At 51.6% G+C, this 13738-nt stretch overlaps 1 protein-coding gene across 1 annotated transcript; it reads right to left on the reverse strand.

Moving 5' to 3' along the window:
- Window positions 1-8893: 8893 nt before the first annotated feature.
- LOC124701829 (3-ketoacyl-CoA synthase 6-like) lies at window positions 8894-11060 on the reverse strand. The gene is made up of 2 exons (XM_047233921.1): window positions 10235-11060; window positions 8894-10122 (listed from the first exon to the last, which is right to left on the reverse strand). The coding sequence occupies exons 1-2, from the start codon at window positions 10949-10951 to the stop codon at window positions 9349-9351; spliced, it is 1491 nt and encodes a 496-aa protein (XP_047089877.1). The 5' UTR covers window positions 10952-11060; the 3' UTR covers window positions 8894-9348.
- Window positions 11061-13738: the final 2678 nt, after the last annotated feature.

Consider the following 13738-nt stretch of genomic DNA (forward strand, 5'->3'; position numbering starts at 1 on the left):
CTTCGAGATCTTCCACGTGTAATCTTCCAAGCCCATCCTGATCGCGGCCCACCTCCTGATTTAGCCAAAATCTGGTGATAACAGCTCCGCTGTAGCATATGGACAAATATGTCCTTAGGCTCTACTCATAGTATTCATGGCGAAGTTCTTCTTCGTTAAATTGTTATATGGTTGGAATTGGAAAATGATACATGTAGTAAATTGCTATAATGTCTTGGATAATTTGATACTTGGCAATTGTTGTGCTCATGTTTAAGCTCTTGCATCATATACTTTGCACCCATTAATGAAGAAATACTTAGATCTTGCTAATTTGGTTTGCATATTTGGTTTCTCTAGAGTCTAGATAACATCTAGTATTGAGTTTTGAACAACAAGGAAGACGGTATGGAATCTTATAATGTTTACCATATGTCTTTTATGTGAGTTTTGCTGTACCGTTCATCCTTGTGTTTGTTTCAAATAACCTTGCTAGCCTAAACCTTGTATCGAGAGGGAATACTTCTCATGCATCCAAAATCCTTGAGCCAACCACTATGCCATTTGTGTCCACCATACCTACCTACTACATGGTATTTATCCACCATTCCAAAGTAAATTTCTTGAGTGCTACCTTTAAAATTCCATCATTCACCTTTGCAATATATAGCTCATGGGACAAATAGCTTAAAAACTATTGTGGTATTGAATATGTACTTATGCACTTTATCTCTTATTAAGCTCGCTTGTTGAGCGATAACCATGTTTCGGGGACGCCATCAACTATTCTTTGTTGGATATCATGTGAGTTGCTATGCATGTCCGTCTTGTCCGAAGCAAGAGAGATCTACCACCTTCATGGTTGGAGCATGCATATTGTTAGAGAAGAACTTTGGGCCGCTAACTAAAGCCATGATTCATGGTGGAAGTTTCAGTTTGGACATATATCCTCAATCTCATATGAGAATAATAATTGTTGCCACATGCTTATGCATTAAAGAGGAGTCCATTATCTCGTTGTCCATGTTGTCCCGGTATGGATGTCTAAGTTGAGAATAATCAAAAGCGAGAAATCCAAAATGCGAGCTTTCTCCTTAGACCTTTGTACGGGCGACATGGAGGTACCCCATTGTGACACTTGGTCAAAACATGTGCATTGCAAAGATCCGGTAGTCCAAGTTAATTAGGACAAGGTGCGGGCACTATTAGTATACTATGCATGAGACTTGCAACTTGTAAGATATAATGTACATAACTCATATGCTTTATTACTACCGTTGACAAAATTGTTTCATGTTTTCAAAATAAAAGCTCTAGCACAAATATAGCAATCGATGCTTTCCTCTTTGAAGGACCATTCTCTTTACTTTTATGTTGAGTCAGTTCACCTATCTCTCTCCACCTCAAGAAGCAAACACTTGTGTGAACCGTGCATTGATTCCTACATACTTGCATATTGTACTTGTTATATTACTCTATGTTGACAATTATCCATGAGATATGCATGTTACAAGTTGAAAGCAACCGCTGAAACTTAATCTTCCTTTGTGTTGCTTCAATACCTTTACTTTGATTTATTGCTTTATGAGTTAACTCTTATGCAAGACTTATTAATACTTGTCTTGAAGTACTATTCATGAAAGGTCTTTGCTATATGATTCACCTGTTTACTCATTTCATCACCATTGTTTTGATCGCTGCATCCACTACATATGTTTACAAATAGTATGATCAAGGTTATGATGGCATATCACTTCAGAAATTATCTTTGTTATCGTTTTACACCTGTCGGGACGAGCGAAACTAAGCTTGGGGATGCTTGATACGTCTCCGACGTATCGATAATTTCTTATGTTCTATGCCATATTATTGATGATACCTACATGTTTTATGCACACTTTATGTCATATTCGTGCATTTTCCGGAACTAACCTATTAACAAGATGCCGAAGTGCCAGTTCTCGTTTTTCGCTGTTTTTGGTTTCGTAAATCCTAGTAACGAAATATTCTCGGAATTGGACGAAACGAAGACCCGGGGTCCTATTTTTCCACGGAGCTTCCGGAAGACCGAAGAACACACGAAGTGGGGCCACGAGGTGGCCAAACCACGGGGCCGCGCGGCCCGGGGGGCCCGCGCCGCCCTATGGTGTGGCCCCCTCGTCCGGCCCCGACTCGCCCCTTCCGCCTACTTAAAGCCTCCGTCGCGAAACCCCCGATGCGAAAAACCACGATACGGAAAACCTCACCGAGACGCCGCCGCCGCCGATCCCATCTCGGGGGATTCCGGAGATCTCCTCCGGCACCCTCGCCGGAGAGGGGATTCATCTCCCGGAGGACTCTACACCACCATGGTCGCCTCCGGAGTGATGAGTGAGTAGTTCACCCCTGGACTATGGGTCCATAGCAGTAGCTAGATGGTTGTCTTCTCCTCATTGTGCTTCATTGTTGGATCTTGTGAGCTGCCTAACATGATCAAGATCATCTATCTGTAATACTATATGTTGTGTTTGTCGGGATCCGATGGATAGAGAATACCATGTCATGTTAATTATCAAGTTATTATACATGTGTTGTTTATGATCTTGCATGCTCTCCGTTACTAGTAGAGGCTCTGGCCAATTTTTTACTTTTAACTCCAAGAGGGAGTACTTATGCTCGATAGTGGGTTCATGCCTGCATTGACACCTGGGACGGTGACGGAAAGTTCTAAGGTTGTGTTGTGTCATGTTGCCACTAGGGATAAAACATTGGCGCTATGTCCGAGGATGTAGTTGTTGATTACATTACGCACCATACTTAATGCAATTGTCTCGTTGTTAGCAACTTAATACTTGGAGGGGTTCGGATGATAACCTCGAAGGTGGACTTTTTAGGCATAGATGCGGTTGGATGGCGGTCTATGTACTTTGTCGTAATGCCCAATTAAATCTCACTATACTTATCATGTCATGTATGTGCATTGTTATGCTCTCTCTATTTGTCAATTGCCCGACCGTAATTTGTTCACCCAACATGCTTTTATCTTATGGGAGAGACACCTCTAGTGAACTGTGGACCCCGGTCCATTCTTTAATACTGAAATACAAATCTGTCGCAATACTTGTTTTTACCGTTTTCTCTCGCAAACAATCATCTTCCACACAATACGGTTAATCCTTTGTTACAGCAAGCCGGTGAGATTGACAACCTCACCGTTTCGTTGGGGCAAAGTACTTTGGTTGTGTTGTGCGGGTTCCACGTTGGCGCCGGAATCTCCGGTGTTGCGCCGCACTACATCCCGCCGCCATCAACCTTCAACGTGCTTCTTGGCTCCTCCTGGTTCGATAAACCTTGGTTTCTTTCTGAGGGAAAACTTGCTGCTGTGCGCATCATACCTTCCTCTTGGGGTTGCCCAACGAACGTGTGAAATACACGCCATCAGTATCTTTGCTATGAGAGCAGCTGCCCTCATCTCCGTCCTTACCAGAGTGGTGTCCAGGTCCTACCATGTTGATATTGCACGAGAAATCTGGCTGGCACCCTCCATGGCAAGAATACTCCACCATGTTAACGGCGGGGAAGGGGTGTGTGTCGACCTTCATGGCGTACTGGTTGAAAATTAACCGTCCATTTTCTATCGCCATTTGGATCTGCTGCCGCCACACCTGCCGGTCGTTGGTGGTGTGGGTGAACGTGTTATGCCACTTGCAGTATGGCTTTCCGTTCAGCTCCTGCACCGTGGGGATCTTGTGGCCTTCGGGTACCTTTATATGCTTCTCCGTGAGTAAGAGATCAAAAATCCGCTCGCTTTTGGTCACGTCGAAGTCGAACCCTTTTGGAGGGCCTTGTGGCTTCACCCATTTGCGGGACACGGGGCCTGCCGCTCGAGTCCATTCAGCCACTGCTACCTCTCGATCTCCCGCAGCACCTTCATCCTCGTCCGCCTCAACCGGGGTCACCGCACGCTTGAATTTGTCCTGGTAAACATCCGGGTGGCGCTCGCTCATATGCCGACTGCTCGCACCATGTGCGCCAATGAAGGGTAGTCCGCTTGGGAGGCCACGTCCTTAATCGATGATGAGAGACCCACCACCGCCAACTCGATCGCTTCTTTTTCACTTACATGAGCCGAAAAGCATCGGTTCCTAATGGTCCCGAAGCGCTGGACGTATTCCGACACTCTGTCTCCCCGCGCTTCCGTCGTACTTGTGCTAGATCGGCAATACCAACCTCGGAAGCCTCTCGAGTGATACCGCTCATGGAACCGCTCTTCCAACCGCTTCCAAGTCCGGATGGAGTTCGGTGGCAGCGATGTGTACCACCCGAAAGCCGATCCCGTGAGGGACCGTGCGAAGAACCTCACACGCAACTCGTCTGATGCTGAGATCGTGCCCAGCTGTGCCAAATATCGGCTCACATGCTCGATGGAGCTGGAACCATCCGATCCACTAAACTTTGTGAAGTCCGGGAGCCGATATTTGGGGGGTAGCGGGATCAATTTGTAATCATTGGGGTACGGCTTGGTGTAGCCGAACGTCTTCCTTTTCGGCATCATGCCGAACTGATCTTTCAGAATCGTACAAATCTGATCCGCGGTGATGGCTGACGGTGTCGAACCCTGAAGATTCGCTGGGGTGGCATACTTAACCAGCCATGCTTGCTTTTCTAGTTCCGAGCAGGAGCTGGGCTCCGGAGGCTTGTCGGAGTGGCGTATTTAGCCAGCCACGTTTGCTTCTCAAGATCTGCTCCCGACGTTCCTCCTGCCGTTCCAGAGGCCCCTGCTGTTGCAACCTAGTTTGAGAGTGCCCGGGTATTGCGGTCTCAGTACGTATGCGCACGCGTGTCCGTGCGGGATCTCCTTGGGTGCCTCAGGTAGGAATTGGTAGTCACTAGGATCACCACCAATCTTGTAGACGACGTATGCCGATGAGTTCGGCACTTCCGGTGCTGCCCATGCGAACGGCATCTCTCCTTTGAAAGTCCCCAGAGCTGGTCCCGACGGAGAATACCGGTGGCTCATGATTTCCTGGACCACGCGTAGAGCGACACGCTCCAAAGTGTTCACCAGGTTCTCAGAGTGGCGGTGCAGCGAATGAGCCACCATGTAGTTGATCTCCTGACGCAGCGACCGGGTGCGTTCTTCCGACGGGGCGGACAGGTCCACTCCATCGAGTGCGCCTTCGAGTGTGAACCCCTTCCACCCGACGCCATGGGAGCGGGTTCGTGGAAAGAGCCGATGAGTTCGGCTTCGAGGGTTGCCTTGATCTCGTCATGTTTCTTCTTGAGCTCATCAGGCAGATCCTCGTACTTGACCGGAGTGCTTTCCTCCATCTCGGATGTAGATGGCGATGTGGTGGATGTCGAAGGGTGTCCCACTGAGCGTGCCAGAATGTGTTGACGTCAGAAACCCACCGGCGGGCAGCGACGGGCAACACAGGTAGAGCCGGGAACAACTAGGGCTGCGGCCGGCCCCGGTCCCTCGGAGCGACGGCCCGCAAAGCCTCCCGGTCACACGTCCGATGCTATCGCAAGGGCATGCCACCCGACCTATACCTGGTCGGGAAGGTGTTGGATGATGCCTCGCTTAGTTTCTGCATGGCATACACGTAAACATTAAATACGAGCCTCGATCAGCTCTCGGGTTATCCCGTGAATCGGCTCAAAGAGCCGATCCACCCATGATTCGTACAAGGTGTCCGAATATATGGTGGTCCTGCTTGATCAAGATAAAGCTAATGAGATCTACGACGATTTAGGGTTTTCACCGCATAATCGGATCATCCTACTCACGATTGGGCCTCGCGCTCGCGCACGGTGACCGTAAGCCGATCCTAGACAGGGCCTAAAAACCAACACGAGGTTGATCCCCGGAACATCCTTTCTAGGGCTAGCAAACTTCACCCTACACGCCGCTGGATCCTCCAACCCTTTGTAAGGCCTAACTAATGCGGATATTAAACTAATCCTTGTAGAACAAGGAGCAACCGTAACGGATCAGATCTACTAAACTATGATCAAGCGGGGTGCCGCCCCTACACCTAAGATAGGTGTAAGGGCGGCTAGATGCATAAGGGTCGCACTACGACAAGCATATGATACGAAGAACAATGCTAACCCTAACACATCTAAGATAACTACGTTGCTCGCCATCAAAAAGGCTTCAGACACGAGCAACGCATGAACAACGTGGGTAGGCTTGTGCTGCCTAGATCGCAAGATGCGATCTAGGCAGCATGGTGCTTACCGGAGAAACCCTCGAGACGAAGGAGTTGGCGATGCGCCGAGATTTGTTTGTGTTGAACGTTGGTTGTTGTTTATTCCATAAACCCTAGATACATATTTATAGTCCAGCGGACTTTCTAACGTGGGAATAATCTCCGCCATGTACGGGACAAACTCTAACTTTTAATCTACGATACAATCTACTATAATTAAAGATACACGGGCAATCTAGCCCAAATTCTTCGTGCAAGGCCGCTTCAGAGATCTTCCACGTGTAATCTTCCAAGCCCATCTTGATCGCGGCCCATCTCCTGATTTAGCCAAAATCTGGTGATAACACCTCGTCGCGATCTGCCTGTTGCTGTGCATGGTGCGTCTGCTCCATCGCCGACGCAGAGGCCGACGCAGGTGTAGCAGTAGAAGACGCGTCAGCCTGCTCTTGCTGCGCTGCCGCGGCCGCCGATGCCGCGGCCAGGGCCGCCGCGTCCGCCGCCGCCATTTTGGCTTCGATGTCGTCGAGGATCTGGCCTTTGAAGAAGTTGTGCGCCGCTCGCGTCCGGGGAGACATTCCCTCTGTCGACGTTCTCGGCGAGGGACATGTCGTCCTCGCGTTTCTTGAGCTCCAGCTTCTCCTCTTTCCTCTTGAGCAGCTCGGCCCACCTTTGGTCGGCCTTCTTGTCGCGGGAGATAAAGGTCGAGGAGACGTCGGCGAGGCATTTCGTGATCGATGCCAGCGTCTTCTCAGACGACGCAGCATCGGCCAAGGCGGAATTGGCAGCCTTGTTTCCAGTAGGACGCTCTGTCGAAGTTGCCAGCGGCGCGTCCAGATCAATGGCGTCCTTCCCCTTGGACAGCGACAAGCGCGTCAGCCGCCATTTCTCATTCATTTTGAGCTTGCCATAGCAATGCATGAGCACGAAAGACTTGTGACCTTCCACGAGATCATCGTCACCGGCACCCTCATCGTCCTCTTCCTCGCCGCCCTCTTCGTCCTCATCGTCGTCCTCCTCGTCGTCCTCCACCCCGTCCTCTTCCTCGTCGTCCTCCACCTCAACCCCGTCGTCCTCCTCAGCACCGGCGCTGTCGTATTCGAGCGGACCCCTGTGGCCGGTGAAAGGGTCGCCGTCCGGACCGGATCCTGGCTCGCGCTGCTCGTACGCCGGGGAGTAGAGGTTGTTGGGGTTGAAGCCGCCGTGCGGCAGCGCATCCTGGTAGTGCGGCGACAAGTTAGGCGTCACGCACCCGGGAGTGGCGGAGGGGCCGTCGTTGTAGAAGGCGGCTTGCGACGGAGAGATCACTCCCGAAACGTACACCGGCACGGACGTACTCCATGGGCTCGCGTTGGTGGCGGCGATACACCCGGCCATTACGTGCCGGTGCCGGCGCGCCGCCCGAGCCTTCTTCTCCGGCTCCGCCGCCCTCCGTCCTTTCCGCTCCGCCGTCGATAGCTTCCGGCGCGAGCAATCTTTCTCGCCATTGATCGTCGGTCCATCCTTCAGGCTTCTTCTTCGCAGCCGGCGCCTTCCGCGGCTTCGCGAACGGCGCTCGTCGCCCCTTTCGTCCCATTGCCCGGCGGCTTCTTGGCCGCTTTCTTCGCCATCTTTTTGGGGGCTGTCGGCGGCGCCATGTAGAGAGGGTAGCGGCGGCGGGTGGACGGCGGGAGGGAGAAAGAAATCAGCGGGATAGGAGAAATGAATCGGCGGCGGGATATGTTTTGGGAGGCCTGTGCGCGGCGGTATAGGCGCGATTTGGCGGGAGCGGCGGGATTTGGCGGGAGTGTGAGACGAATTTTCCCTGTGCCGCTGACGGATCGGCCCCGCGTCGGTTCGCCTCGCTTTTCGTTGTGTCCGGCATCCCCGGAGCGTCCCCTGTGGGACGGGGACGGGCTCGGGGCGCCGGACACCGTATCGGGCCGCGTCGGACAAAAATGGGCTTTGGGGGACGCGGCTGGAACGCTTTTTTTTGTCCGGCGCGCCCCAAATCTCTTTGGGGGACGATTTGGGGGACGCGACTGGAGATGCTCTGAAGTACCTTAGTAGCAGGGGTGAACCTACACTCACCCGGCAAGTTGCTGCAGCGTATGAACCGCCGGCCCGGTCCATTTGGTCCACGCGTCTCTGCTTCTGGTCCTGGTTATATTATGGTGAGCTCGTTTTGTTCTGTACGGCCTCCCCCCCGCGTCAGATGCTAAGGTGGATGATGCATGAGTAGGAGTAGCTAATGTAAATGATCTCTCGTTGTGTAATGATATAATTTATGTTATATAGATCAAATTGACTATATAGGTACATGCACGGCTAGTAAACTGAGATAGAGGAAGTAACTCTGTTCGGAATGTAAGACTTTTTTTTAACAAAGCTGACTGTAAAAAGGATTTACATTTTGGAATGGATGTAATACTAGCTAATACTCTAGATACATTCTAACGGTTATCAAGTTCATATATACTTTCTCCGATTCATATTACTTGACACTGATACAGATGTGTCTACACATTTCAATTATGGATACATCCATTTGAGTGATATATAATATGAAAACAAGTTCATATATACTTTCTCCGATTCATATTACTTGACATTGATACAGATGTGTCTACACATTTCAGTTATAGATACATCCATTTGAGTGGCAAATAATATGGATCGGAGAGAGTAATATAAAATGAAGTCGCTAATGATACTCTGACAATGTATGCAATGAAAAGTCATGAAGATTTATACAGTTGGAAGGAATTTAATTGACAGACAATGCAGGACTCACCCGGGCAGTGCCTATCATGAGCATGAAACATATCCCTTTCACTCCGGTTACAATTATGGATTACAAGTTCCCGTGGAATTCGTGACACGAAGAATTTAACAACCACGTAAGCCCACGTTAACGTCGTCTCCAATATAAATATAAACATAGGTAGCTAATTAAATCTCCTGTAAATGATCTCTGCTCGTCCTTGTGTGACGAATCCCACGAGTATCCTTGATTTAATCCCGCCCCCCTTTTAATTTAAATTTATAACGCGATCAAAGAGAAAAGAAGTTCAGAGAAAGAAGAAGGAAAAACAGAGGAGAGGAGAGGAGAAAGAACAGCTAGCACCCCCCACAAAGCTCCAAGTTTGGGGGACACGTACATGCAGGGTGCGCCGGAGTGCGGCGAGCTGAGTTGATTTCACAGCTTGACGACCTCCGGGATGTGTACTGGGTAGCGGTGGATGCAGTCGTCCCACGGCCCGTCGGTGGGTGTCTTGACGGTGCGGAGGCACTTCCAGACGGCGCTGTTGCACTTGAACCCCGAGCCGAATCCGATCTGCCAGACGCGGTCCCCCTTGCGCATCCGTCCCTTGCCCTCGATGTAGGCGAGCTCGTACCAGAGCGAGCTGCTGGAGGTGTTCCCGAAGCGGTGCAGCGTCATGCGCGACGCCTCCACGTGGCGCGCCGACAGGTCGAGGTTCTTCTGCAGCTCGTCGATGACGGCGCGGCCGCCGGCGTGGATGCAGAAGTGGTCGAAGGCGAGCTTGAAGTCCGGGATGTAGGGCTTCCAGCGCTTGTTGATGACCTTGCGCCCCACGAGGCGGAAGAAGAAGAGCAGCTGCTCCGACATGGGCAGCACCAGCGGGCCCATGGTGGTGATGTTGGACTTGAGCGCCTCGCCGGCGATGGCCATGAGCTCCTTGGAGAGCGAGATGCCCGAGTGGCCCTCGTCGTCCTCCTCCTCGTACACGCACCGGTAGGCCCGGTCGTCGGCGCCCTTGTGGGTGCGCACCACGTGCATCAGGCGGTACTTGGCGCGGGAGGACTCGCGGCGGCGGTTGGAGAGCAGGATCGCCGCCGCGCCCATCCGGAAGAGGCAGTTGGGCAGCAGCATGTCGCGGCGGCTGCCGTGGTAGAAGTTGGGCGTGATGATCTCCGTGGAGATGACCAGCGCGTTCGAGTTGGGGTGCACCTGCACCACGTAGTATGTGTTTTGAGAGAAGTTAATTATAATTTGTTTTGAGAAGTTCAGAACGTTCGTACTGAATTGTTGAAATACTAAAAGAAAGAGGCCAGGTGGTTACCTGTAGCATGTCACGGGCGAGGTCGATGGAGATGAGCCCCGCGCTGCATCCCATGCCGGAGAGGTTGAAGCTGCGGATGTTACTGCGGAGCTTGTACCTGTTGATGATCATGGCGGAGAGGGAGGGCGTGGGAGAGAAGAGGCTGCAGTTGACGACGAGGATGTCGATGTCCTTGGGCTTGAGCCCCGTGCGGAGGACGAGGTCGTCGATGGCGTTGAAGATGACGAGCTGCGCCTCGGCGCGCGCGGCCTCCATGCTGGGGCTGGGCGGGATGTAGTGGTTGGCGGGCGGGAGGCAGGTCTCCTCGCCGAGGCCCGAGCGCTCGAGGATCCGGGTCTGGAACTTGAGGCTCTTCTCGTTGTTGCTGATGAGCTTGATGTGCTCCATGAAGGTGGTGAAGGGGACCCGGAAGCTCGGGGAGGGCTTGTAGCAGCAGTAGTCGACGAGGTAGACGGGGCGCGGGCGGGACATGAAGTAGACGGTGGCGACGAAGACGAGGAGGAAGGCGGAGCAGAGGATGTGGACGAGGTCGAGGTGGAGGGAGCGCCAGAGGGAGAGCAGCTCGTCGGGGCCGAGGCGGACGAGCTCGAGCGCGGCGGCGGCCATGACGGGGAGGAGGAGGATGGTGAGGAAGTGGTTCACTAGGTACTGGTAGCCCAGCTTCACGTACTTGAGGCTGACCGACCCGGAGAAGCCGCTCCCCGGCGCGCTCGGCATGATCGATGCGCTGCTTATGCACGCACTCGCTCGCCTCCCCGGCCCGTACCAGCACGGCACGGCACGACACGGCGCTCTCTCGATCGGCTCGGATTGTGCGGCGTACGCAGTGGGCTTTGGTTTGCTGGACGCGTCGACGACGTAGGTATGTTGGATGCGTGCGCAGGGCAGGGCAGGGTGTGTATTGTTGGCGTGGGGTGCGGTTGAGGGAGTTGCTGCAGAGGAGGTGGTGGCGTGGTGGGGTTTATAGTGGCAAGGAGAGGGCCGGGGGCAGATGGGCAGTTTAAATGAGGAGACTGGCTACCACCACCAACCGGAGAGTGAGCTCGGGAGCTGGATTGGCTGGCCACTCGGACCGCTGCCTGCCTCACTCCCACTCACACATGGTCAAACGGATCCTTTGCTTCTACCATCTTCCTCTGTAACCACCGACGGCGCGCCGTCTGCAAACCGTCCTCCGTCCGGTGTACCAAAGCTCGTGTCAGAGAAAGCCTAATTTTTTTGAGATGATTGTACAAGGCTGCAGCTGAGAAGTCGGGTCGACGTAGATCAGAAGATGCCGGCGACCATGATCTCCAGAGATCGCCTTCCCGAAGAAGCTAGCACCGAGAAGGCTAGGAGATAGTCCCACCTCCGACTACACGGAGATGGGGGACACCAAACTTGCAAGTTCCCTGATGCGGCGGTACTTGGCTGAGTTTCATCAAACAAAGGTGAAACTTGATGACACCAATACTCCAACACATCATTCCATCCATCGGATGACGCCACTGTAGATAAACACTTATCCCGCCAGGCCTAATGCTCGTCAATTGGCTCCAACCTCTAGTCGTCGACGCTCCTCCGGAGAAAAACACCGATATGGGGCAGGCTAAAGGACCTTTATTCTCGTCGCCACCAATGCCCCTTCACCATAAGCGAAGAACTTGAAGACCCTACGAGGGCGGGTCATCCAATTTGAGGTCACCCACCCTCCAGCCACCATGGCGGCCGGCGGAGGGCGGGGAACCAACGGCGGCAACATCGGCTGATGGAAGAAGCAATGATCGCCTTAAATCACCCTCGTACAGGAAGCCCTAGGAAAACATTTCCTAAGTTTTCGGATATGCGATTGTGAAATGCGTTGCTTAGTGCAGCTTCGGGTGACTTCTACTTGATCAAATGGGCCAAGCGACCCCCAATTTTGTACTCTCTCTGATCCATAATAATTATCGTGATTCTTCTAACACCGTACGCAACACTTATTATGGATAGAAGAGAGTACAAAAAAGTTTGGAACTTGGATCGGCTGTTAATGTGTGCAGAGCGATTTAGGAGGTTTTACAGTATTAGACGTTTGGGTAATCTACAAAGCTCTTGCGAGGTGCACACGAAACAGACATTATTAGTTGTGTATACCTGTAATCATTTTTGTCAAATCAGTGATCTACTACATGGCTTTTGCTTGCCCGATAGTGTCCGTGAGAGCTGCAAATACGACTGGAAAGTGACAAAAAAGATAAAAGTGAGCTCAGGCACGGAGCCACGCTTACATCTGAATCTAATAAGGTAGTTAATCAGCCTATAGCAGTATAGTGGATATAATGTCCAAAGCATGCCGTCATGTTGCTTCGATCACAACGCGCATCTGATGATCAAACACAGACCAACAGTGAGTTAGTAGCTCAACAGTCACTCCTAATTTCTCTAAACAGCTGATCCGTAGTACGAATGAGCTAAAGCACCCGGCAGTCACATCGTCCATTTCTAAATTCTGAATGAATGTCAACACCCCTGCATTTCCGTTTTTTTTTTACTTGGTTCAGAGAACGGAGACGCAGTGGTAGTATATCGGTCGTGGTAATTTCCCTTTTGCCTGGTATGGCAAAACTGGCAAGACATGTAGTAATTGGGCTGATGATGAATGGGCTCCTTTGCATGCATCTGCGAGTCGCCTCGATGACACCTGTCCGAGACAACATGTGCAAATTACTCCTCTGTTGGTACCTTCTGCTTGCACAATTAAAGCATTCCTGGAGCAAGATCGGTAAACCATCATAAAGGGCTCTCTGGCCTTGAGTTCTTGGCTTCTTGCACCTGCAACAACTGAACGAGCTCTCTGTGTCTTATCTTCTCCCAGTCGTTCGGAGAAATGACGGTACTCGGATGCCGTTAGGTGACTGACCTGTTTGTTTTGGTTCGAAAATTGCACAAGATTTCATGCCAAATTTTGCTTTCCTCGTTGGGTTCTGGTAGTCGTATACCTGCATTTTTCACGGGAAATACAGATATGCTCGCCCTACGACTCGGTACTGGGCACAGTAGGCACTACAGTACAGTACGTCGCCATGTAAACTGTTGGCCCAATTACTGCACTCACCAATTGAGCACTTTGGTGACCATGCACTGCAATGTAGGCCATCACAATGCACCTGCGACCATAATGTTTGTTTGGACAAACTCTGACAAGCCTGAAGCTCCAGCCTCCAGCCTCCAGCTGGACGGGATGCTTCTGGATCGTCGAACGGCTAGCTAGAACTGCAATTGCCCGGCATGGCGCTGCTACCCCTGATACAGTTCGGGCGACCATAGTGAATGCAGTTCAGACTCGACGATGCGATGGCTGGTGGCTCAAGGGATAACTGCAGAGCAGCATCTGACCTCAGAGAGGAGTAAAAGCAGAGGCGGAAATCTGTTTCGAAATGCATATCAGCCACATATGCAGTGACCTAAGCCGAGATCGAATTTAAAGCCCCGCGACCTGTGCAGATAGAGCCGTCGTGCAGGCGTGCAATGGCAAGTGGCGAG

The sequence above is a fragment of the Lolium rigidum genome, chromosome 3, assembly GCF_022539505.1.
Source record: "Lolium rigidum isolate FL_2022 chromosome 3, APGP_CSIRO_Lrig_0.1, whole genome shotgun sequence".
In the NCBI taxonomy this organism is placed as follows: Eukaryota; Viridiplantae; Streptophyta; class Magnoliopsida; order Poales; family Poaceae; genus Lolium; species Lolium rigidum.

Coding starts and splice junctions, on each gene's coding strand:
- LOC124701829 (XM_047233921.1), bottom strand. CDS start 10,951: ATGCCGAGCGCGCCGGGGAGCGGCTTCTCCGGGTCGGTCAGCCTCAAG. Junction 10,123..10,234: donor TCGCCCGTGACATGCTACAG/GTAACCACCTGG, acceptor TACGTGGTGCAG/GTGCACCCCAACTCGAACGC.